At 29.3% G+C, this 26640-nt stretch overlaps 2 protein-coding genes and 1 long non-coding RNA gene across 7 annotated transcripts; 1 reads left to right on the top strand and 2 right to left on the bottom strand.

Annotated features, from left to right (window-relative positions):
- Positions 1 to 733: 733 nt before the first annotated feature.
- On the top strand, positions 734 to 21599 carry LOC140674610 (odorant receptor 13a-like). Of its 4 annotated transcripts, none has more exons than XM_072908266.1 (9): positions 734 to 887; positions 1070 to 1186; positions 1425 to 1542; positions 19610 to 19862; positions 19983 to 20105; positions 20402 to 20492; positions 20731 to 20867; positions 21150 to 21282; positions 21501 to 21599. In XM_072908266.1, exons 1-9 carry the CDS (start codon positions 744 to 746, stop codon positions 21549 to 21551), a joined length of 1167 nt encoding a protein of 388 aa, XP_072764367.1. In that variant the 5' UTR covers positions 734 to 743; the 3' UTR covers positions 21552 to 21599. The 4 variants fall into 4 exon arrangements, with proteins under 4 accessions (XP_072764367.1, XP_072764368.1, XP_072764371.1 ...); XM_072908268.1 differs by having other exon boundaries at positions 757 to 911; positions 1095 to 1186; XM_072908267.1 differs by lacking the exon at positions 1070 to 1186.
- LOC140674795 (uncharacterized) lies at positions 15709 to 18726 on the bottom strand. 2 transcript variants are annotated; one of them, XR_012048272.1, is made up of 6 exons: positions 18629 to 18726; positions 17690 to 17792; positions 17496 to 17553; positions 16644 to 16726; positions 16361 to 16447; positions 15709 to 16130 (listed from the first exon to the last, which is right to left on the bottom strand). It is a non-coding gene; the product is annotated as an uncharacterized lncRNA (long non-coding RNA). The 2 variants fall into 2 exon arrangements; XR_012048271.1 differs by having other exon boundaries at positions 18455 to 18720.
- Positions 21600 to 21663: 64 nt separating the features above from the next.
- On the bottom strand, positions 21664 to 24479 carry LOC140674609 (telomerase reverse transcriptase-like). The gene is made up of 7 exons (XM_072908265.1): positions 24283 to 24479; positions 23460 to 24144; positions 23019 to 23347; positions 22730 to 22929; positions 22427 to 22659; positions 22165 to 22358; positions 21664 to 22072 (listed from the first exon to the last, which is right to left on the bottom strand). Exons 1-7 carry the CDS (start codon positions 24294 to 24296, stop codon positions 21940 to 21942), a joined length of 1788 nt encoding a protein of 595 aa, XP_072764366.1. The 5' UTR covers positions 24297 to 24479; the 3' UTR covers positions 21664 to 21939.
- Positions 24480 to 26640: the final 2161 nt, after the last annotated feature.

Genomic DNA, 26640 nt, shown 5'->3' with positions numbered 1-26640 from the left:
GGACATTTGTAAAAATGCGCGTGTCCAAAAAAGCCCTAGATACGTAACAACTGACAGATGAACGCGATTGACAAGAGAACATTCCGTTTTATTTTTAAAATTACTGAAATTCTCAATGACACAGTTCGAATGTAGTGTTCGTATACAATAGGAATTTTATATTTCTGTTATAAAAATATAGTCACTCTTTACTAAATATTAGAGAAATGTGCTGATTATTAAATTTATTTAACCGTTGACAATCAAATTTTTATTATAATATATTATATTTATAAAAAATATATTTTAAGAGTGCTATATTGAATGATTTTAATCATGTATTGTGCATTTTACTAAAAGAAAAATTATGAATCCCCTTATCCCGTGCCATTAAATTCTTAATCTACTTTAGACTAATTTTCACTATTTGCTCATCAATATATCTATTATATGTACATATAAATATATATAAGAAATACGAAGATACCAAAGTCTTGTAGAACAACGAGAAACTAAAGAACTGAAACTAAACCTCTCAGCTCAAAGAACATGATGCTCATGTTTGATAGTATATCTTTGATCTAATGACTGCAGCTATAAGCGAGCGATTAAAATAATTTCATAATGATGTCGACACGTTTATAAACAGAATTATTAAAGGCAATTATCTTACGATGTATGTACGAGCGGGATAATGAAAGTTTCGCAGTCCTTTCTGAATATATTGTTCTACTACGTTCAGTTCTTCGATTGATACACGCAAAATGCAATTCTTCGATGGACGCAACTATAGAATCAATAAAATTCTCCTGTCGTGTATAGGCCAATGGCCGTATCAAACGAAAAGGAGTAGTAGCGCTATTATTGTCATTATAGTGTCTTTAGCTGGTACGCAATTTGTCGCCAAGGTATAACGACATATATGCACGCTTGTATGTATACCACAAACTTGGAATACTTATTCATTAAGAAGTTTATCAATGTTTTTGTATATAAGAAATAACTTTGTTAGTAGCAGCCAGTTGTTTTATACAAAGACAGTTTAAAATGCTAAATGCTTTATGTTTATAACTACACTTTTTAAGTATAGGTATGTGGTTTGTTCTCGATTGAAGATATCGATACATTTATCGATTCTCTTTCACCTTTAGTCGTCGATGTAGGATGTGGAATAAAATTAATCACTTGCATATTGAAAGCGGGGGAGGTATGAGCTATTGCAGCATATATTAAATTCTAAAATATTCTTTGAAAAATTAATACTTGAGATATAATTTTATAAACTCCATTAAATTTTTTTCGAGGTAGTAATTGTGCGCGTGTCACTTATTGAAACAATTAAAGCGCGAGTACTTATAAAGTCTTAGTCACATAAAATATTTTAAATTTACAATATCTTCAAAAATAAAATTTAAAATATCTTTAAAAATCAAATTCAATTACAGATCAGAGCACTTTTTGATCAAATACAGAGCGATTGGCAATTGCTAATAAAATCGACGCAGATAAAGATTCTTAATAATTATGCGCAAAGTGGGCGAACATTTACGATCATCTATGCAAGTAAGTAAAATAATTTTATCTGACGAAGAAAAAGAAAAAAGAAAAATTATGTACTTACAAATGGAAATTATAAGCTAAATTATATTTGTCATATAAATTCGACATAATTGCTTCGTTTAATGGAAATTAATTAATCGAGCAAATTAATACTTATAATAATCGTAAAAAATAATCGCATTTAATACTTTCGAATATTTGTCTGTTTTTTTTTTAAGAAATATCAAAATAAGCTCTTATAATATAAATCAAAAACTATCAGTTATAATGGCTAGGAAGAGCAAATCGCTGTTCTTGGAGTGCAATGATTTATTTAGGATATAAATTACAAATTACATAAACGCGAACGTTTCGGTCTACTTTAAGACCTTCCTCAGTGCTAAATTACATAAATAAAAACCGGAAACAATTTGTTTACTTAATTCTATTTTTTACATTACGTATCTGATTCGGGAGTCGCATAATTATAAGTCAAATTTTATAATTTTGACTACAAATTTTTGTCTCCCCTTGGCTTATCAACCAATGGAGGAACGCAACAACTTCAATGCCAACTTTTATTAAATTATGTTTTGGAAAGCGATGCTACTACCACCACGTTACCGTAATGACAAACTATCATTGACTTAAAATTTGACTTATAATTATGCGACTCCCGAATCAGATACGTAATGTAAAAAATAGAATTAAGTAAACAATTTGTTTCCGGTTTTTATTTATGTAATTTAATGCTGAGAAAGGTCTTAAAGTAGACCGAAACGTTCGCGTTTATGTAATTTGTAATTTATATCCTAAATAAATCATTGCGCTCCAAGAACAGCGATTTGCTCTTACTAGCCATTATAACTGATAGTTTTTTTTAAAGATTAATGTGATGTAAAACTTACATGCTATTATTTATCGCATGCAAATAATCAACACTAATTTGGCGATTGCGCGACACTTTGTACAATACTCTCGACATTAAATACGATCATGCAAAAACATGATTCGATACATTTTATTCGGCACTCGATCTAACTCTCTATCGAAATGTTCACGCTCGCGAACAATGGACATGGCTCTCCCAAAAAATTACATACATACGTATTGTCAATACCTCCTGATTGATAGATCGATTTCACGTGATAATTCTTTGATTAGACAAACATCAAAAATCCGTTCGTAAGAAGTTTCAAATCACAATATTTAATATGTATAGTATATTAAAATCTAAAATGTTAGAATATTAAAATGTATAATATAAATGTGCGATACACTGACAAATAATTGCAATGTTATATGCAATGCTATATATGCTTTAATTATAAATATTATATATCACACAAACTGAGTTTGATACCTTTTAATATTTGTTGTAATCCGAAAAATAAAGCAGTGATACATTTAACATCACTACCTTCTCGCTTGAAAGTCACCGAGCAAATGACAATAAATTTGACCGTAAATAATATATGTCATAAAAAAAATCAAACACTCACTCTACGTAATTACGGCAAGTATTAATTTTAGCTAATTTTATAAAAGATGTATTAATGGTTACTGATTATGTCAGTTATAAAATATGCGAGTTTCAATCTTATCCACTTATTCATTTTAAAATAATGGAACTATCTACATTTTACAGTCTACAATCAACAATGTAAATCTACATCTCTACAATCTATTATCTACAAAACCGTTACCTCAATAATAAAATGTCATTTATTACTCACCACCCGATACGCAACAGCGGAGTTGACTACATCGAAGCTATTACGTTGATCTATAACATACAAATACAGTTCCAATTATAATAGCGTTCAAAATAATTCATATTTTAGAAAATTCTTGTTGTACGCATTGAATTTTATATATTCAAGGTGTACAACATATAGCAAATATATAATTATATAATTTCATAAATTTGTATTTGATACGAGTAATGATTTTTTATTTAAAAAAGTACAACTAATAAATTAATAGAAATATTCACCTCAGGGTTGCTCCGCCGATGCCCGATGCCTCCTAGGCCTGCTCCTCCTCTCAGAAGTGTCCAAGTTGATTTATACGCACGATACTTTGGACGACACTCCCGCACTAAACGCACGATACTTTGGACGACACTCCCGCACTAAACGCGCGACACTTTGAACGACACTCCCGCACTTGAACGCGCGACACTCGAATGCACGAGTTCGAATGCGCCCTAGAGTTATTTATTTTATTCAAACAACATTATGTCATACGAAACATTATTTTTATTGACTGAAGAAAGTATTATAAGTATCGTTGAATTAAAATTATTAAATGAAACATGTTATTTTAAAAATCAAATAATGTTATTAATTTTTTCAAATAAACAACTTTTTCGACTGTTTCAAACATAAATTTTAAATCTAAAGAAATCTTTCTCTCTGTGTAATTTAATAAAATATAGTTTTATAAAAGATGTATAATTTTATAAAAGATGTATTAATGGTTACTGATTATGTCAGTTATAAAATGTGCGAGTTTCAATCTTATCCACTTATTCATTTTAAAATAATGGAACTATCTACATTTTACAGTCTACAATCAACAATGTAAATCTACATCTCTACAATCTATTATCTACAAAACCGTTACCTCAATAATAAAATGCCATTTATTACTCACCACCCGATACGCAACAGCGGAGTTGACTACATCGAAGCTATTACGTTGATCTATAACATACAAATACAGTTCCAATTATAATAGCGTTCAAAATAATTCATATTTTAGAAAATTCTTGTTGTACGCATTGAATTTTATATATTCAAGGTGTACAACATATAGCAAATATATAATTATATAATTTCATAAATTTGTATTTGATACGAGTAATGATTTTTTATTTAAAAAAGTACAACTAATAAATTAATAGAAATATTCACCTCAGGGTTGCTCCGCCGATGCCCGATGCCTCCTAGGCCTGCTCCTCCTCTCAGAAGTGTCCACACAAGTTGATTTATACGCACGATACTTTGGACGACACTCCCGCACTAAACGCACGATACTTTGGACGACACTCCCGCACTAAACGCGCGACACTTTGAACGACACTCCCGCACTTGAACGCGCGACACTCGAATGCACGAGTTCGAATGCGCCCTAGAGTTATTTATTTTATTCAAACAACATTATGTCATACGAAACATTATTTTTATTGACTGAAGAAAGTATTATAAGTATCGTTGAATTAAAATTATTAAATGAAACATGTTATTTTAAAAATCAAATAATGTTATTAATTTTTTCAAATAAACAACTTTTTCGACTGTTTCAAACATAAATTTTAAATCTAAAGAAATCTTTCTCTCTGTGTAATTTAATAAAATATAGTTTTATAAAAGATGTATAATTTTATAAAAGATGTATTAATGGTTACTGATTATGTCAGTTATAAAATGTGCGAGTTTCAATCTTATCCACTTATTCATTTTAAAATAATGGAACTATCTACATTTTACAGTCTACAATCAACAATGTAAATCTACATCTCTACAATCTATTATCTACAAAACCGTTACCTCAATAATAAAATGCCATTTATTACTCACCACCCGATGCGCAACAGCGGAGTTGACTACATCGAAGCTATTACGTTGATCTGTAACATACAAATACAGTTCCAATTATAATAGCGTTCAAAATAATTCATATTTTAGAAAATTCTTGTTGTACGCATTGAATTTTATATATTCAAGGTGTACAACATATAGCAAATATATAATTATATAATTTCATAAATTTGTATTTGATACGAGTAATGATTTTTTATTTAAAAAAGTACAACTAATAAATTAATAGAAATATTCACCTCAGGGTTGCTCCGCCGATGCCCGATGCCTCCTAGGCCTGCTCCTCCTCTCAGAAGTGTCCAAGTTGATTTATACGCACGATACTTTGGACGACACTCCCGCACTAAACGCACGATACTTTGGACGACACTCCCGCACTAAACGCGCGACACTTTGAACGACACTCCCGCACTTGAACGCGCGACACTCGAATGCACGAGTTCGAATGCGCCCTAGAGTTATTTATTTTATTCAAACAACATTATGTCATACGAAACATTATTTTTATTGACTGAAGAAAGTATTATAAGTATCGTTGAATTAAAATTATTAAATGAAACATGTTATTTTAAAAATCAAATAATGTTATTAATTTTTTCAAATAAACAACTTTTTCGACTGTTTCAAACATAAATTTTAAATCTAAAGAAATCTTTCTCTCTGTGTAATTTAATAAAATATAGTTTTATAAAAGATGTATAATTTTATAAAAGATGTATTAATGGTTACTGATTATGTCAGTTATAAAATGTGCGAGTTTCAATCTTATCCACTTATTCATTTTAAAATAATGGAACTATCTACATTTTACAGTCTACAATCAACAATGTAAATCTACATCTCTACAATCTATTATCTACAAAACCGTTACCTCAATAATAAAATGCCATTTATTACTCACCACCCGATGCGCAACAGCGGAGTTGACTACATCGAAGCTATTACGTTGATCTGTAACATACAAATACAGTTCCAATTATAATAGCGTTCAAAATAATTCATATTTTAGAAAATTCTTGTTGTACGCATTGAATTTTATATATTCAAGGTGTACAACATATAGCAAATATATAATTATATAATTTCATAAATTTGTATTTGATACGAGTAATGATTTTTTATTTAAAAAAGTACAACTAATAAATTAATAGAAATATTCACCTCAGGGTTGCTCCGCCGATGCCCGATGCCTCCTAGGCCTGCTCCTCCTCTCAGAAGTGTCCAAGTTGATTTATACGCACGATACTTTGGACGACACTCCCGCACTAAACGCACGATACTTTGGACGACACTCCCGCACTAAACGCGCGACACTTTGGACGACACTCCCGCACTTGAACGCGCGACACTCGAATGCACGAGTTCGAATGCGCCCTAGAGTTATTTATTTTATTCAAACAACATTATGTCATACGAAACATTATTTTTATTGACTGAAGAAAGTATTATAAGTATCGTTGAATTAAAATTATTAAATGAAACATGTTATTTTAAAAATCAAATAATGTTATTAATTTTTTCAAATAAACAACTTTTTCGACTGTTTCAAACATAAATTTTAAATCTAAAGAAATCTTTCTCTCTGTGTAATTTAATAAAATATAGTTTTATAAAAGATGTATAATTTTATAAAAGATGTATTAATGGTTACTGATTATGTCAGTTATAAAATGTGCGAGTTTCAATCTTATCCACTTATTCATTTTAAAATAATGGAACTATCTACATTTTACAGTCTACAATCAACAATGTAAATCTACATCTCTACAATCTATTATCTACAAAACCGTTACCTCAATAATAAAATGCCATTTATTACTCACCACCCGATACGCAACAGCGGAGTTGACTACATCGAAGCTATTACGTTGATCTGTAACATACAAATACAGTTCCAATTATAATAGCGTTCAAAATAATTCATATTTTAGAAAATTCTTGTTGTACGCATTGAATTTTATATATTCAAGGTGTACAACATATAGCAAATATATAATTATATAATTTCATAAATTTGTATTTGATACGAGTAATGATTTTTTATTTAAAAAAGTACAACTAATAAATTAATAGAAATATTCACCTCAGGGTTGCTCCGCCGATGCCCGATGCCTCCTAGGCCTGCTCCTCCTCTCAGAAGTGTCCACACAAGTTGATTTATACGCACGATACTTTGGACGACACTCCCGCACTAAACGCACGATACTTTGGACGACACTCCCGCACTTGAACGCGCGACACTCGAATGCACGAGTTCGAATGCGCCCTAGAGTTATTTTATTTATTCAAACAACATTATGTCATACGAAACATTATTTTTATTGACTGAAGAAAGTATTATAAGTATCGTTGAATTAAAATTATTAAATGAAACATGTTATTTTAAAAATCAAATAATGTTATTAATTTTTTCAAATAAACAACTTTTTCGACTGTTTCAAACATAAATTTTAAATCTAAAGAAATCTTTCTCTCTGTGTAATTTAATAAAATATAGTTTTATAAAAGATGTATAATTTTATAAAAGATGTATTAATGGTTACTGATTATGTCAGTTATTAAATGTGCGAGTTTCAATCTTATCCACTTATTCATTTTAAAATAATGGAACTATCTACATTTTACAGTCTACAATTAACAATGTAAATCTACATCTCTACAATCTATTATCTACAAAACCGTTACCTCAATAATAAAATGCCATTTATTACTCACCACCCGATGCGCAACAGCGGAGTTGACTACATCGAAGCTATTACGTTGATCTGTAACATACAAATACAGTTCCAATTATAATAGCGTTCAAAATAATTCATATTTTAGAAAATTCTTGTTGTACGCATTGAATTTTATATATTCAAGGTGTACAACATATAGCAAATATATAATTATATAATTTCATAAATTTGTATTTGATACGAGTAATGATTTTTTATTTAAAAAAGTACAACTAATAAATTAATAGAAATATTCACCTCAGGGTTGCTCCGCCGATGCCTGATGCCTCCTAGGCCTGCTCCTCCTCTCAGAAGTGTCCACACAAGTTGATTTATACGCACGATACTTTGGACGACACTCCCGCACTAAACGCACGATACTTTGGACGACACTCCCGCACTAAACGCACGATACTTTGGACGACACTCCCGCACTTGAACGCGCGACACTCGAATGCACGAGTTCGAATGCGCCCTAGAGTTATTTATTTTATTCAAACAACATTATGTCATACGAAACATTATTTTTATTGACTGAAGAAAGTATTATAAGTATCGTTGAATTAAAATTATTAAATGAAACATGTTATTTTAAAAATCAAATAATGTTATTAATTTTTTCAAATAAACAACTTTTTCGACTGTTTCAAACATAAATTTTAAATCTAAAGAAATCTTTCTCTCTGTGTAATTTAATAAAATATAGTTTTATAAAAGATGTATAATTTTATAAAAGATGTATTAATGGTTACTGATTATGTCAGTTATAAAATGTGCGAGTTTCAATCTTATCCACTTATTCATTTTAAAATAATGGAACTATCTACATTTTACAGTCTACAATCAACAATGTAAATCTACATCTCTACAATCTATTATCTACAAAACCGTTACCTCAATAATAAAATGCCATTTATTACTCACCACCCGATGCGCAACAGCGGAGTTGACTACATCGAAGCTATTACGTTGATCTGTAACATACAAATACAGTTCCAATTATAATAGCGTTCAAAATAATTCATATTTTAGAAAATTCTTGTTGTACGCATTGAATTTTATATATTCAAGGTGTACAACATATAGCAAATATATAATTATATAATTTCATAAATTTGTATTTGATACGAGTAATGATTTTTTATTTAAAAAAGTACAACTAATAAATTAATAGAAATATTCACCTCAGGGTTGCTCCGCCGATGCCCGATGCCTCCTAGGCCTGCTCCTCCTCTCAGAAGTGTCCAAGTTGATTTATACGCACGATACTTTGGACGACACTCCCGCACTAAACGCACGATACTTTGGACGACACTCCCGCACTAAACGCGCGACACTTTGAACGACACTCCCGCACTTGAACGCGCGACACTCGAATGCACGAGTTCGAATGCGCCCTAGAGTTATTTATTTTATTCAAACAACATTATGTCATACGAAACATTATTTTTATTGACTGAAGAAAGTATTATAAGTATCGTTGAATTAAAATTATTAAATGAAACATGTTATTTTAAAAATCAAATAATGTTATTAATTTTTTCAAATAAACAACTTTTTCGACTGTTTCAAACATAAATTTTAAATCTAAAGAAATCTTTCTCTCTGTGTAATTTAATAAAATATAGTTTTATAAAAGATGTATAATTTTATAAAAGATGTATTAATGGTTACTGATTATGTCAGTTATAAAATGTGCGAGTTTCAATCTTATCCACTTATTCATTTTAAAATAATGGAACTATCTACATTTTACAGTCTACAATCAACAATGTAAATCTACATCTCTACAATCTATTATCTACAAAACCGTTACCTCAATAATAAAATGCCATTTATTACTCACCACCCGATGCGCAACAGCGGAGTTGACTACATCGAAGCTATTACGTTGATCTGTAACATACAAATACAGTTCCAATTATAATAGCGTTCAAAATAATTCATATTTTAGAAAATTCTTGTTGTACGCATTGAATTTTATATATTCAAGGTGTACAACATATAGCAAATATATAATTATATAATTTCATAAATTTGTATTTGATACGAGTAATGATTTTTTATTTAAAAAAGTACAACTAATAAATTAATAGAAATATTCACCTCAGGGTTGCTCCGCCGATGCCCGATGCCTCCTAGGCCTGCTCCTCCTCTCAGAAGTGTCCAAGTTGATTTATACGCACGATACTTTGGACGACACTCCCGCACTAAACGCACGATACTTTGGACGACACTCCCGCACTAAACGCGCGACACTTTGGACGACACTCCCGCACTTGAACGCGCGACACTCGAATGCACGAGTTCGAATGCGCCCTAGAGTTATTTATTTTATTCAAACAACATTATGTCATACGAAACATTATTTTTATTGACTGAAGAAAGTATTATAAGTATCGTTGAATTAAAATTATTAAATGAAACATGTTATTTTAAAAATCAAATAATGTTATTAATTTTTTCAAATAAACAACTTTTTCGACTGTTTCAAACATAAATTTTAAATCTAAAGAAATCTTTCTCTCTGTGTAATTTAATAAAATATAGTTTTATAAAAGATGTATAATTTTATAAAAGATGTATTAATGGTTACTGATTATGTCAGTTATAAAATGTGCGAGTTTCAATCTTATCCACTTATTCATTTTAAAATAATGGAACTATCTACATTTTACAGTCTACAATCAACAATGTAAATCTACATCTCTACAATCTATTATCTACAAAACCGTTACCTCAATAATAAAATGCCATTTATTACTCACCACCCGATACGCAACAGCGGAGTTGACTACATCGAAGCTATTACGTTGATCTGTAACATACAAATACAGTTCCAATTATAATAGCGTTCAAAATAATTCATATTTTAGAAAATTCTTGTTGTACGCATTGAATTTTATATATTCAAGGTGTACAACATATAGCAAATATATAATTATATAATTTCATAAATTTGTATTTGATACGAGTAATGATTTTTTATTTAAAAAAGTACAACTAATAAATTAATAGAAATATTCACCTCAGGGTTGCTCCGCCGATGCCCGATGCCTCCTAGGCCTGCTCCTCCTCTCAGAAGTGTCCACACAAGTTGATTTATACGCACGATACTTTGGACGACACTCCCGCACTAAACGCACGATACTTTGGACGACACTCCCGCACTTGAACGCGCGACACTCGAATGCACGAGTTCGAATGCGCCCTAGAGTTATTTTATTTATTCAAACAACATTATGTCATACGAAACATTATTTTTATTGACTGAAGAAAGTATTATAAGTATCGTTGAATTAAAATTATTAAATGAAACATGTTATTTTAAAAATCAAATAATGTTATTAATTTTTTCAAATAAACAACTTTTTCGACTGTTTCAAACATAAATTTTAAATCTAAAGAAATCTTTCTCTCTGTGTAATTTAATAAAATATAGTTTTATAAAAGATGTATAATTTTATAAAAGATGTATTAATGGTTACTGATTATGTCAGTTATTAAATGTGCGAGTTTCAATCTTATCCACTTATTCATTTTAAAATAATGGAACTATCTACATTTTACAGTCTACAATTAACAATGTAAATCTACATCTCTACAATCTATTATCTACAAAACCGTTACCTCAATAATAAAATGCCATTTATTACTCACCACCCGATGCGCAACAGCGGAGTTGACTACATCGAAGCTATTACGTTGATCTGTAACATACAAATACAGTTCCAATTATAATAGCGTTCAAAATAATTCATATTTTAGAAAATTCTTGTTGTACGCATTGAATTTTATATATTCAAGGTGTACAACATATAGCAAATATATAATTATATAATTTCATAAATTTGTATTTGATACGAGTAATGATTTTTTATTTAAAAAAGTACAACTAATAAATTAATAGAAATATTCACCTCAGGGTTGCTCCGCCGATGCCTGATGCCTCCTAGGCCTGCTCCTCCTCTCAGAAGTGTCCACACAAGTTGATTTATACGCACGATACTTTGGACGACACTCCCGCACTAAACGCACGATACTTTGGACGACACTCCCGCACTAAACGCGCGACACTTTGGACGACACTCCCGCACTTGAACGCGCGACACTCGAATGCACGAGTTCGAATGCGCCCTAGAGTTATTTATTTTATTCAAACAACATTATGTCATACGAAACATTATTTTTATTGACTGAAGAAAGTATTATAAGTATCGTTGAATTAAAATTATTAAATGAAACATGTTATTTTAAAAATCAAATTATGTTATTAATTTTTTCAAATAAACAACTTTTTCGACTGTTTCAAACATAAATTTTAAATCTAAAGAAATCTTTCTCTCTGTGTAATTTAATAAAATATAGTTTTATAAAAGATGTATAATTTTATAAAAGATGTATTAATGGTTACTGATTATGTCAGTTATAAAATGTGCGAGTTTCAATCTTATCCACTTATTCATTTTAAAATAATGGAACTATCTACATTTTACAGTCTACAATCAACAATGTAAATCTACATCTCTACAATCTATTATCTACAAAACCGTTACCTCAATAATAAAATGCCATTTATTACTCACCACCCGATGCGCAACAGTTGACTACATCGAAGCTATTACGTTGATCTGTAACATACAAATACAGTTCCAATTATAATAGCGTTCAAAATAATTCATATTTTAGAAAATTCTTGTTGTACGCATTGAATTTTATATATTCAAGGTGTACAACATATAGCAAATATATAATTATATAATTTCATAAATTTGTATTTGATACGAGTAATGATTTTTTATTTAAAAAAGTACAACTAATAAATTAATAGAAATATTCACCTCAGGGTTGCTCCGCCGATGCCCGATGCCTCCTAGGCCTGCTCCTCCTCTCAGAAGTGTCCAAGTTGATTTATACGCACGATACTTTGGACGACACTCCCGCACTAAACGCACGATACTTTGGACGACACTCCCGCACTAAACGCGCGACACTTTGAACGACACTCCCGCACTTGAACGCGCGACACTCGAATGCACGAGTTCGAATGCGCCCTAGAGTTATTTATTTTATTCAAACAACATTATGTCATACGAAACATTATTTTTATTGACTGAAGAAAGTATTATAAGTATCGTTGAATTAAAATTATTAAATGAAACATGTTATTTTAAAAATCAAATAATGTTATTAATTTTTTCAAATAAACAACTTTTTCGACTGTTTCAAACATAAATTTTAAATCTAAAGAAATCTTTCTCTCTGTGTAATTTAATAAAATATAGTTTTATAAAAGATGTATAATTTTATAAAAGATGTATTAATGGTTACTGATTATGTCAGTTATAAAATGTGCGAGTTTCAATCTTATCCACTTATTCATTTTAAAATAATGGAACTATCTACATTTTACAGTCTACAATCAACAATGTAAATCTACATCTCTACAATCTATTATCTACAAAACCGTTACCTCAATAATAAAATGCCATTTATTACTCACCACCCGATGCGCAACAGCGGAGTTGACTACATCGAAGCTATTACGTTGATCTGTAACATACAAATACAGTTCCAATTATAATAGCGTTCAAAATAATTCATATTTTAGAAAATTCTTGTTGTACGCATTGAATTTTATATATTCAAGGTGTACAACATATAGCAAATATATAATTATATAATTTCATAAATTTGTATTTGATACGAGTAATGATTTTTTATTTAAAAAAGTACAACTAATAAATTAATAGAAATATTCACCTCAGGGTTGCTCCGCCGATGCCCGATGCCTCCTAGGCCTGCTCCTCCTCTCAGAAGTGTCCAAGTTGATTTATACGCACGATACTTTGGACGACACTCCCGCACTAAACGCACGATACTTTGGACGACACTCCCGCACTAAACGCGCGACACTTTGGACGACACTCCCGCACTTGAACGCGCGACACTCGAATGCACGAGTTCGAATGCGCCCTAGAGTTATTTATTTTATTCAAACAACATTATGTCATACGAAACATTATTTTTATTGACTGAAGAAAGTATTATAAGTATCGTTGAATTAAAATTATTAAATGAAACATGTTATTTTAAAAATCAAATAATGTTATTAATTTTTTCAAATAAACAACTTTTTCGACTGTTTCAAACATAAATTTTAAATCTAAAGAAATCTTTCTCTCTGTGTAATTTAATAAAATATAGTTTTATAAAAGATGTATAATTTTATAAAAGATGTATTAATGGTTACTGATTATGTCAGTTATAAAATGTGCGAGTTTCAATCTTATCCACTTATTCATTTTAAAATAATGGAACTATCTACATTTTACAGTCTACAATCAACAATGTAAATCTACATCTCTACAATCTATTATCTACAAAACCGTTACCTCAATAATAAAATGCCATTTATTACTCACCACCCGATACGCAACAGCGGAGTTGACTACATCGAAGCTATTACGTTGATCTGTAACATACAAATACAGTTCCAATTATAATAGCGTTCAAAATAATTCATATTTTAGAAAATTCTTGTTGTACGCATTGAATTTTATATATTCAAGGTGTACAACATATAGCAAATATATAATTATATAATTTCATAAATTTGTATTTGATACGAGTAATGATTTTTTATTTAAAAAAGTACAACTAATAAATTAATAGAAATATTCACCTCAGGGTTGCTCCGCCGATGCCCGATGCCTCCTAGGCCTGCTCCTCCTCTCAGAAGTGTCCACACAAGTTGATTTATACGCACGATACTTTGGACGACACTCCCGCACTAAACGCACGATACTTTGGACGACACTCCCGCACTTGAACGCGCGACACTCGAATGCACGAGTTCGAATGCGCCCTAGAGTTATTTTATTTATTCAAACAACATTATGTCATACGAAACATTATTTTTATTGACTGAAGAAAGTATTATAAGTATCGTTGAATTAAAATTATTAAATGAAACATGTTATTTTAAAAATCAAATAATGTTATTAATTTTTTCAAATAAACAACTTTTTCGACTGTTTCAAACATAAATTTTAAATCTAAAGAAATCTTTCTCTCTGTGTAATTTAATAAAATATAGTTTTATAAAAGATGTATAATTTTATAAAAGATGTATTAATGGTTACTGATTATGTCAGTTATTAAATGTGCGAGTTTCAATCTTATCCACTTATTCATTTTAAAATAATGGAACTATCTACATTTTACAGTCTACAATTAACAATGTAAATCTACATCTCTACAATCTATTATCTACAAAACCGTTACCTCAATAATAAAATGCCATTTATTACTCACCACCCGATGCGCAACAGCGGAGTTGACTACATCGAAGCTATTACGTTGATCTGTAACATACAAATACAGTTCCAATTATAATAGCGTTCAAAATAATTCATATTTTAGAAAATTCTTGTTGTACGCATTGAATTTTATATATTCAAGGTGTACAACATATAGCAAATATATAATTATATAATTTCATAAATTTGTATTTGATACGAGTAATGATTTTTTATTTAAAAAAGTACAACTAATAAATTAATAGAAATATTCACCTCAGGGTTGCTCCGCCGATGCCTGATGCCTCCTAGGCCTGCTCCTCCTCTCAGAAGTGTCCACACAAGTTGATTTATACGCACGATACTTTGGACGACACTCCCGCACTAAACGCACGATACTTTGGACGACACTCCCGCACTAAACGCGCGACACTTTGGACGACACTCCCGCACTTGAACGCGCGACACTCGAATGCACGAGTTCGAATGCGCCCTAGAGTTATTTATTTTATTCAAACAACATTATGTCATACGAAACATTATTTTTATTGACTGAAGAAAGTATTATAAGTATCGTTGAATTAAAATTATTAAATGAAACATGTTATTTTAAAAATCAAATTATGTTATTAATTTTTTCAAATAAACAACTTTTTCGACTGTTTCAAACATAAATTTTAAATCTAAAGAAATCTTTCTCTCTGTGTAATTTAATAAAATATAGTTTTATAAAAGATGTATAATTTTATAAAAGATGTATTAATGGTTACTGATTATGTCAGTTATAAAATGTGCGAGTTTCAATCTTATCTACTTATTCATTTTAAAATAATGGAACTATCTACATTTTACAGTCTACAATCAACAATGTAAATCTACATCTCTACAATCTATTATCTACAAAACCGTTACCTCAATAATAAAATGCCATTTATTACTCACCACCCGATGCGCAACAGCAGAGTTCACTGCACTGAAGCTACGTTGATCTGTAACATTCAAATAGAATCCAAATTGTAGGAGCGCCAATAATAATTAATATTTCAAAACTTTATTATTGTACGTATATTGAATTTTAGTCCATGCATACAGTAATAAGCAGAAATATAATTATATGATTTTATAAATTTTAATTTAATACAATTAACAATTTTTTATTTAATGCAACTAATTAATTTTGATTTAATAGACAATTAATAAATAAATAACGCTTTCTTACCCCGAGGTTGCTCTGCTGGCGCCCGATATCTCTCTCAGACCTCCTCCTCCTCTCAGGTTGTCAAGGAACGGACAGTTCTAGGTTGATCTGTAACATTTAACAAAATCCAAATTGTAGCAACGTATAAAATAATTAATATTTCCGAAAAATAATTATTGTGAGCATATTTAATTTTGTATTCCATACGTATAATAAGCAGCATAACGTAAATAATAAATAAAATTATACAGATTTTTTAATTTTTATTTAATACAATTAAAATAAACAGATAATAAATGCTTACTCCAGGGTTGTTCCGTCGGCACCCGATGTCTCTCCTAGACCTCCTCCTCCTCTCAGATTATTCGGATCGGCAGCTACGGTGATCTATAAAAATACAAATTGAATTCAAATTATAGCTCCTAAATAAATAATTCTTAAAAAAAATTATATAATAAATTAAAAAAAAAAATATTATAGTACGCATTAAATTTAATATTCGATTCATACAATATAATACTAATAAATCGGGATATCATACGAAAATGCAATGTATTTTAAATGCGTGACACTTTATATAATCTCTCGCATTTAAATGCGTTAAATGTCAATCAACTACGTTTAATTGAAACATTTCATATCAGCATCGGAAATACTATCGTTAACGATAATCAAGAACGAAAGAAAATATCAATTTTCTAGCAAAACTTATTTTATACAAAAATTATTTTATTAAAAAATATTATTTGTTTATTACTTATTTATATCAGTCATATTCGAACTATAGAAATATTTTTATTTTATTTAAATAACCGAATTATATAATGTATAAATAAAAAATGCTTAATATAAAAATTATTATTAATATTATGTGCATTTTTATATGTACATTGACGCAGACTCATATATTCTAAAATTAAATATTTTGCCCAATTTAGCTTAATTTGTTCATTTTAAGACACAATAAATTTGTATATATATATCAATAATGTTTCTATACATATATTAACTAAACTTTTATTATCTTTAAATATAATTTTAAAACAAATAATGGCTTCTAATATCAAGTAGTTTATAAGAACAAATAATAAATAAAATTTTATTATTGCATTTTTTCATTATCTCGTAATTAAAGTAAAAAACAATTTAAACTCACCTGTGATGTTAGTCACAGCGACTAAATTATACAGCGTAATACAAATATAAGCGTTGATCTGTAAAATACCCAAATATACAATCATTTAATTTAATTTAAAGCAAATATTTAAAATTAATAATTATCGCGTGCATCTTGAAATTTTCTTTTTATTGAATCTTTCAAATTAATATTATACTGATAATATTATTCACCTCATATGATTATTACGTCCTCGCTTAATCTCTCTTGTCTCAGATCTTCTTCTCTTCTCTTATCCGTTATCCGTTATCGTTCCTTCGTGATACTCTCTAGACTCTAGAAAAAAACAATGAATTACAACTACGCGTAAATTGATTACCTAAATATAATTAATGCGCGTTCAATGGCAGAGTCGACGCGCATTTAATTATATCGAGAAAAGCGCGCGAGACTCAGTGCTCAAGAACTCTCGCGACATCTGTAGAGACTTTATAATTTCGCGCGCGAAAACGGCAGAAATTTTTACAAATCATCGATAGTATGAATGCCGTATTAATACTTTATGCGGTCAAAAATTATTAAAATACGTAACAATTATTGTAATCATATATTATAAAATAATGATTTATATATAAATTCTTAACATCGATATCTACTCAAGTAAATAAAAACCATAAAATATTTCCTTCGAAGCAAAGTCGTTGCTACGATATATTCATATATTATTTAATCGTACAAGTTAAATAACTGCGTGAAAAAGTTTTCATTATAATCATTTACCAGAAAATACTTTTCGTAATTGTGTCTCAAAGATTAATTCGTAATAACATATAAAAATACGAAGCGCGTCGTGTTGCTGTCTATCTGTTGGAATGTCAGCGCGAAGGTTTTGTCCGTCACCGCACGTAAACAATATTACGCCGCACGTCGTTGAACGCCGGATTTATATATATTACGCAATTGAAAATTATTAAAATATGATTCTAATTATGACTTACTCATCAATTAAATGCGTCGCGATTCAGAATTCATCCATCTCGTGCTCGCGACATTATCGACTCCGAAACGACTTCCCGCGCAAATATTTATTTCCAAATAAAATCTTCGTCTCGATATACTACGAGGTACTTGATCGTATAAATTAAATGATTGTGCGAATGATATTCACTCACCAAATAATGATCCCGTATTACTTCTCGTAATCGTGTCTCGAAAATTAATGAGTAACACGCGGAGCGCGTCGCGTCGCTGCCTACCTGTTCGAGTGTCGCCGCGCGAATGACGACTTACGACAATGTCACCGCACGTAAATACTTCGTCGCACGTCGCCGAACGCCAGATTTATATACTATTACACAGAAAATGATTATACCATAATATTGATTATGCTTACTCTAATTAAATGCGTCGCGATTCAGAATCCATCCATCTTGTGCTCGTCGCGTCGCTGCCTATCTCTTCGAGTATCGCCGCGCGAATGACAATAATGTGAGACCGCACATAAACAATGTTATCCTACAGATCACCAAACATCTTATTTATTTACTTATTTATACTAGACAGTCGAAAATTATTAAAATATAATATTAATTATGACTTACCTGCCAATTAAATGTGCTGCGATTCAGAGCCCATCCATTTCGCGCTCACGACGTTTCGTTGCCGATTCCGGAATGACGTCATCGCGCGTCGTTGATGGCGGGAAAGTAATGAGAAATCGCGCGAAATTCAAATTTTAATAAGTCATTTGGTGACCACGTAAATGCACAGTCAATAATTATTAAAATGTATTCTTATTGAACAATCGTTTTAAATATATGATACATGACGCCGGTCATTAAATTACATTCATTTAATATGTGACAAATAATTTGACACTATATAAATAAAATAAAATATCGTCTACATAATTAAAAGACAAAAACGAGAGATAAACACGACAATTTTTTTGAATATTCTGTTCTTACATTTTGAAATATATAAAATATTTGATATTATTTATCTTATTTTCTCTCTTTAGTAAGACATATTTTCTTTCTCTTTCTCTTACCTTTTTAAAACATGTATAAATCAGTAGTTTTAGTTTAATAACACAATAATTAAAGAAATAAAATAAAAATAAAAAATACTAAATATATATTTGCTCTATTTAGGTGCTTTTTATTCTGCATTGATATTATTTATGCTGGTACCACTACAACCATTGTTGTTTCAATCTTCTTCAAATAATACAGCTCGACCATTACTACACCGGGTTGAATATTACATTGATATGGACAAATATTACTTTCCCATCTTGATTCATGGATATGTTACAGCTATTGTTTGCGTAAGCATAGCCATTGCAGCAGATACTATGTATGTGATCATGATACAGCATGTTTGTGGATTACTTAAGATAATTGGGTAAGAATCTTACATAGTTTCTTTTAAAACATATTGAATTGATGCGGAGTATTTATGGTGTATATATTAATAAATATAAATAAAATCACAATTTTAAAATAATTATATTAATTGCTTTAGACAACAACTAGAAAATACAATAAAGGAAGACAGTCTAGAGGTAAATCTTAAACCATCTATAAAAGATGATAAACCATATAAAAACATTATAGAAAACATTCATGCGCATAAGAATGCTTTAAGGTTTGTATTTTGTAATATAGCATACACTATCGGTTAGTTTACTATAATATTTTGTATTGTTTAATATATGTATCTTTTACTAAAATTAACTAAATATATTAATATTAAATAAATATATTTAAATATATATATTTATATAGACATATATTTACTAGATATATGTATACATTATATATATATATATATATATATATATATATATATATATATATATATATATACTCTCTTAAAACATTTTAATTTAAATTATATTATATTTTTACGTAAAATTTATATTTATATTTACATATACAAAGGTTCGCCAGTCTCATCGAAGCTACATTCAGTCAAATGTTTCTTATGCTAGCAGGTTTTAATATGCTTATCATGAGTATGACAGGAGTTACAGTATGTCACTTTTTATTCATATTCGTAATAATGCTATTAATCTTATTATGATAAAATAAGATTACTAATGTGTGGTAATAAATTAATTACTAAAATAATTTATCGCAAAAATTTAAAAAAAATGAGCTTTAAAAGAATACTTCAATAAATAATCTAATAAAATTAGTTAGAAAAGGTATAAATGTAAAATCATAATTTTAATTATTTTGTAATTAATTAATTAATTAATCTTACTTAGGCTGTGACAAATAAGGATAAGCCAGAAGAATTTTTAAGACAGACAACATTTGCGTGCGCATTATTAGTGCATCTATTTTTCGAAAGTTTTCAAGCACAGAGTTTAATTGATCACAGCGCATATATTCATACTAGTTTGTACGTACAATGTTTTTATATTATTAAGAAATGCTCAAATTAAACACATAAATTAGACACATTTGTTATAGTTAATATACATATACATTGTTTATTAATTAAGATAATAATTATAAATTTTATAAACTCAACAACTTGTATTTAATAAAATGAATTGTATCTCTGTTAATTAGGAAACTAAATGTAAAAGAAACATGAAACTGTTTAAAATTAATTTTATCCTTTGTATATGTATGTGTGTAAAAACATTCTTAAATATAAGAAACATCTTTCCTTTTGCAGAATGAATCTAACATGGTATCAAACCTCATTTCGAACAAGAAAAATCTTGATTTTTATGATAATGAAAACGCGAGAACCTTGTGTACTAACAGCAGGGAAGATGTTTGTAATATCCATGGATACTTTCTCTACAGTAAGATTTGCATTGTATACATGTTTAATAAAAAATATTTAAAGAAAATAACATTCATAATCAGTTGACACTTATAATTTATGAAAAAAAATAAAGAAATTAAATTATATAATTAAAATCTAATAATTTACTATCAAAATTTACAATAATAATAATAATAAAAATATATCAATATTTGCATATCACAATTTTAACGTTATTTATTTTTTTCTTTTAAGATCGTACGCACATCGGTATCGTATTTTACGATGTTGCGATCGGTGCAATAATCAATTACCTCGCAGAAAATAACTCGTAAGCTCTCTTTGATGCCGCTATACTAAATATTTTTTATTATAAAAATACAGTCTTGTGTATTTGGCAATAGAATTGTAGAAAATAAAGAAATGTGAAAATAAATTATTAATCAAAAAATATCTCTGTAAGTTTTCTTTTAAATGCGGCACGCACGTACATATGCAAATATCAAATAAACATAATTATAGTTATAAGAAAAATTATCGTCTGTCATATATATAAGAAACGAAATATCTCTACAGCAAGTGAAAAATATTTAATATAAAATATAAATAATTTATTTTACCTGAGGAAAAATTAAAAATAAATAATACTGATGAGTTTATCCCACAGAAATGGAAACAGAAAGGGACAATAGTTTTACAATTTTATATTCCATCCTAAAAATTTTATTCTTGTAGATTTGTACGGCAATCCTATGTTTGATTGTATTTTACTTGGATTAAATTTGACATTGTACTCGGGTATGCCATTTTTTATAACCTCTAGAAATCTATAATAGTTAATATTAATGTTTATAATATGTTTATATATATATATATATAATTATTATTTAAATAATTGTTTAAAATTGTATAAACTTACTCTGCTGCATAATGTTCATTCTCAGTAATATATAAAATATCATCAACGTATGTGCACAGAAGTCCATTATTTGCATATACAGAGAATTTTTCTTTGAACATGTTTTGATAATATATATCAGATAAAATTGGCGATATCCGCATACCTTGTGGCACACCGTGCTTTATTGAATATATTTGAGAATCTAATTTAACCTGTGATAAAGATATCAGTTAATATTAATCACACAACTTTGACTATGATTGATATCTCTTTATTTTACCTTGTGTTCAAATATTAATTTATTTATCTTAGCCACTAGCTTTCTCAATCCAACTAACATGGGTTTTCTCTTGTTCATAACTGCCTTTTCATTTATTGCCTTCTTCAGATACTGAGGTAAAAATTGCACTGTTTCTTTTTTTTTCTTATTCTTTGATATAGTATATGTCCTTACCACAATGTAACTTCTTTGTAACTGTCTACAGCATGCAGTAATAATATTATATAATTTTTCTGCAAAATAGGAAATAAGCAATGCCTATTGGTAAATCCTTTTTGTCTTAAATGTGATAAATAATTATACCTTGTATTATTGAGCCAAATGCATCTTGTATATCGCAAAGCACATAATATCGATTGTTGGTTGAAGCTTTAAATTTATAAATTGCCTCTATACAGCTTTCTATAGTTGGAATTCCATTTTCATTAAAGTGTGTGACATATAACTGTTGCAAAAATCTCAAAACAACATCAACATCATCAAACTTCTTTTTAATATTATACCTGGAATTATATGTAACATATATAATACATAAAATTTTGTTAATGATATTCGTATTTATTTATAGCATAAATAAAAGAATTATACATACTTTGCTATTAATAAAGGTCTCACACCAGAGGAACTTGGAATAAATTTGTATGTTCCAATAGGTATATTAAATTTCAACTCATCTATTTTCACAGGTGTCCATGGTACAAGACCACATGTATTTATTTTTTCCTTTATAAATTCTTCTTGCATTTTACACCAATCATCTTTTGTAATGTAAACCCATTGACTTTTAATTGATATTAATACTACATATTTATGTAAAATTTTTATTATGTATTGTGCAAAAAACCAATGTAACAGTTTTATTACAATTATCCATTGTACTGCATTATTTTTAATTGAATGCAACCACTCTATGTTGGAAATCTGTAAAAGTCAGATGTTAAAAAAAAATTAGATATTTTGATTATTAAATTATTAAAAGAGATGGTAATGGAATTTTAATAAAACTATCCATTTTAACTTAAAATAAACATACATCAAACTTGTTGAACAATGGTAGCATGTCTAACGATGCCCCAATAGCATTTTTTCTTCGCACAGTTCTTTTAAAAGCTTTTGTTATTAATTTACTTTTTGGAACAGTTCTTAAAAGGCGACATATTGTTGCTTTTATAGCTTTAAAATTTTTTGTTGTTCCAAATAATTTCAAAGGAACATTTTCATGTAATAGTAAATTAAAGAAAGATTGCAGTGAACGTCGATGAATTTGATTCTTATATTTTTGTTCTGCATACTTATTGCTATCTCTTGCTATTATATATTTCAATTTCTTAAGATAATTAAATCTATTATGTCGATTTTTGAATTCTTCAAAAACCTGTGACAACCTAGGCATAACAGCACTGAAATTAAGATTTTTATAATATATTCTAAGTCCAATATCTGTATTCAATATCTTTTGACATATATCTTCTCCTGTATTTCCACTCTCTAATATATGGTATTTTGAGATTTTTGCCATAGTACAGCCTGTCTTTCTTCTTCGACATCTAGATGCAAATAAATTCACTGTAGTATTATATTTTTCAATTGGAATGGAATTTTTAACTTTTGTGGATTCTTTTGTTGATTTCTTTTGTTGAACTTTTGTTTGTCGTGATTTTAACTTCGAACTTTGATTGTTTATAAATGTTCCTCTAACACGTGGGACATATCCTTTTCTACAAAAAAAAAAAAAAAATTGACTTGAAAAAAAAATGACATAATAAATAACATTCATATCCTAATTAATATAATTATATCTCAAAAAAAAAAAAATAGAATTTATAATACATATTTTTTATAAATATAATAAAAACCTTTTACGGCTCATTTTTTATAATCTTCATTTAATAACTAATAGCGTTAAATATACTTTACACTATACACGAAAATAAAGATTGATTAAAGATAAGTACAGAATAAATTGAGAAAACGAGAAATAGAAGAGAAAAAAACAAACATTAAGCAGCATTTCGACAGGTTAGGTGAAGAGTTAAAAGTAGCATTAGCTATATAATATCAGAGAGAAACATGAGAGGCGCCATGAAGCCGTTTTTGAGGGAACCCATTTTTACCGCGGTACAGTGGCGCTAACTAAATCGATTTTAAAGCCGGTAAAACTACGTAGCTGGATCGACTTTCCAGCGGTTCGCGTCCGTGCTAGAGCCACAAATTATGGTTCGTGTCCGTGCTAGATCCATAACTGTGGATCTCAAAAGTACGAAACATATACATTCATTAATATTTTATTACATATTATTAATTGCAACTGCGCGTGATCTTTTTTCACTTTAACATATATTATGAATTAATATATATATATATATATAAATATATATATATATATATATATATATATATATATGTGTATTAATGTCGATTATGCAATTGACATATACTTGTACACGATTAATAATATGTATCTTCTAATATCCTCCAAAATTCAATTTTTATTAATAAAATATTTTACATAAATATCGGCAATGTACTTCACGAGCGGTAATGTATTTTAAAACGCTCGGAAATTCGCTTCTGAGTTATTAGGAAAACATATTACGCAAAGAAGGTATCGTTCTTCCCGCGGATTTTAGCGATACCTTCTTTGCCAAATATGTTTTCCTATTCATTCAGAAGCGAATTTCCGAGCGTTTTAAAATACATTACCGCTCGTGAAGTACATTGCCGATATTTATGTAAAATATTTTATTAATAAAAATTGAACTTTCGAGGATATTAGAGAACACATATTATCAATCGCGTATGAGTATGTCAATTGCATAATCGGCATTAATTAACAGTAATTAATAAAGTTTCATTTCCCGAAATTAATATATCAAACGTCCTGCTATTAAAATTGTAAATTCAAAGCGACAAATAGGTGAATTAAATGAGTCAACTGATGAATAGAATTACAGTAATTAAATAAAATAAAATTATATTATAGTTATGTGTTCATATATTATATAAGAGTCTCTTGCAACAATGATCTCGAGTAATTAATTTTGATAAGTAATTTTTCCTTTTCTTTCCGAATCACGATTGGTTGTTACAGAAAGCATCTCGCATCAACTTTTTTATTAATAATACAAGTATTTATAAAATTAAATATTAAACTATAAAATAAATTGCTTGTTTTTTAAAAAAGAAAGAGAGAGAGAGAGAGAGAGAGAGAGAGAGAGAGAGAGAGAGAGAGAGAGAGAGAGAGAATATAATTCATCGTTGTGTTTTCTCAATTTCTAATGTATATATAATTGTTAATGTGAAATATATGGTAAACATATCTCTACATTTGTTTAAATATGAAACATATAATCCAACATATTATATTCTTCTATAGTAACTTTATATATATATATATATATAGATATTAATAATTTTATTTTATTTAATTATTATAATATTATTCATCAGTTTAACACGTTTAATACATCTATTTAGTTTAACACGTTTAATACATCTATTTAGTTTATTTTAACAACAGAATATGTTTGACACTAATTTCGGCCAAAAAAACTTTATTAATTACTGTTAATTAATGCCGATTATGCAATTGGCATACTTGTACGCGATTAGTAGTATTTAATTCTAAACTTTGTAATATTTTAATTTAGAATATACTCATATTTTTGTGCGATCGATATCAATATCAACCGGCGAATGTCGCGGGGTTGTGCGCGCTTCGGTGGGCGAAACGCCCCGACCGATCGATCTATGCCGGAGCGTATCGATTCGGGTATGGATTCGCAGGTGGACCGTGGTTGGCGGCTTCTCGCGGGACGCGGTTTCGTCAGCTCGTTCGGGTGGCCGACAAGATGGCCGGGAACGGAAAGGACCGCTTTGCTCGAGGCTCGTAGAGCGCTTGGATATGATTAAAAAATGAGCGCTCTGCCCATTGTCCGGCTGGTGTTTGTCGGACGGCAGCTTCCGGCGGGTGTTAGCCGGGTAACGAAGGCGCAGGGTGGTTTCATTACGCGTATTATGGCCAGTATTTGACCACGTATTATATTTTTCCAGCCAGTTGGACCTACCTTTGTTGCTCCTGGCTATAGTTATTTTAACTCGATTTCTACGAGCTAAGAATTGAGGAAGAAAAATAACTTTTTCTACTGCCGGTAATAATTATCACCGGCAAATAAGACGACTCATATTCATTTAGGATTGTATGATATTATAAT

The sequence above is a fragment of the Anoplolepis gracilipes genome, chromosome 16 (genome assembly GCF_047496725.1).
Source record: "Anoplolepis gracilipes chromosome 16, ASM4749672v1, whole genome shotgun sequence".
NCBI lineage: Eukaryota > Metazoa > Arthropoda > Insecta > Hymenoptera > Formicidae > Anoplolepis > Anoplolepis gracilipes.
The sequence above is the reverse complement of the archived record's forward strand: the minus strand, read 5'-3'. Positions and strand labels throughout refer to the sequence as shown.

Excerpts from the sequence above, each read along its gene's own strand:
- LOC140674609 (XM_072908265.1), bottom strand. Across the intron at positions 22,930-23,018 it reads AGACCTTTATTAATAGCAAA|GTATAATATTAAAAAGAAGT; the intron begins GTATGTATAATT and ends ATATAATTCCAG. Across the intron at positions 22,073-22,164 it reads AATGAACATTATGCAGCAGA|ATTTCTAGAGGTTATAAAAA; the intron begins GTAAGTTTATAC and ends TAACTATTATAG.
- LOC140674610 (XM_072908266.1), top strand. The coding sequence starts at position 744 with ATGCAATTCTTCGATGGACGCAACTATAGAATCAATAAAATTCTCCTG. Across the intron at positions 20,493-20,730 it reads TGAGTATGACAGGAGTTACA|GCTGTGACAAATAAGGATAA; the intron begins GTATGTCACTTT and ends AATCTTACTTAG. Across the intron at positions 20,868-21,149 it reads GCATATATTCATACTAGTTT|AATGAATCTAACATGGTATC; the intron begins GTACGTACAATG and ends TTCCTTTTGCAG.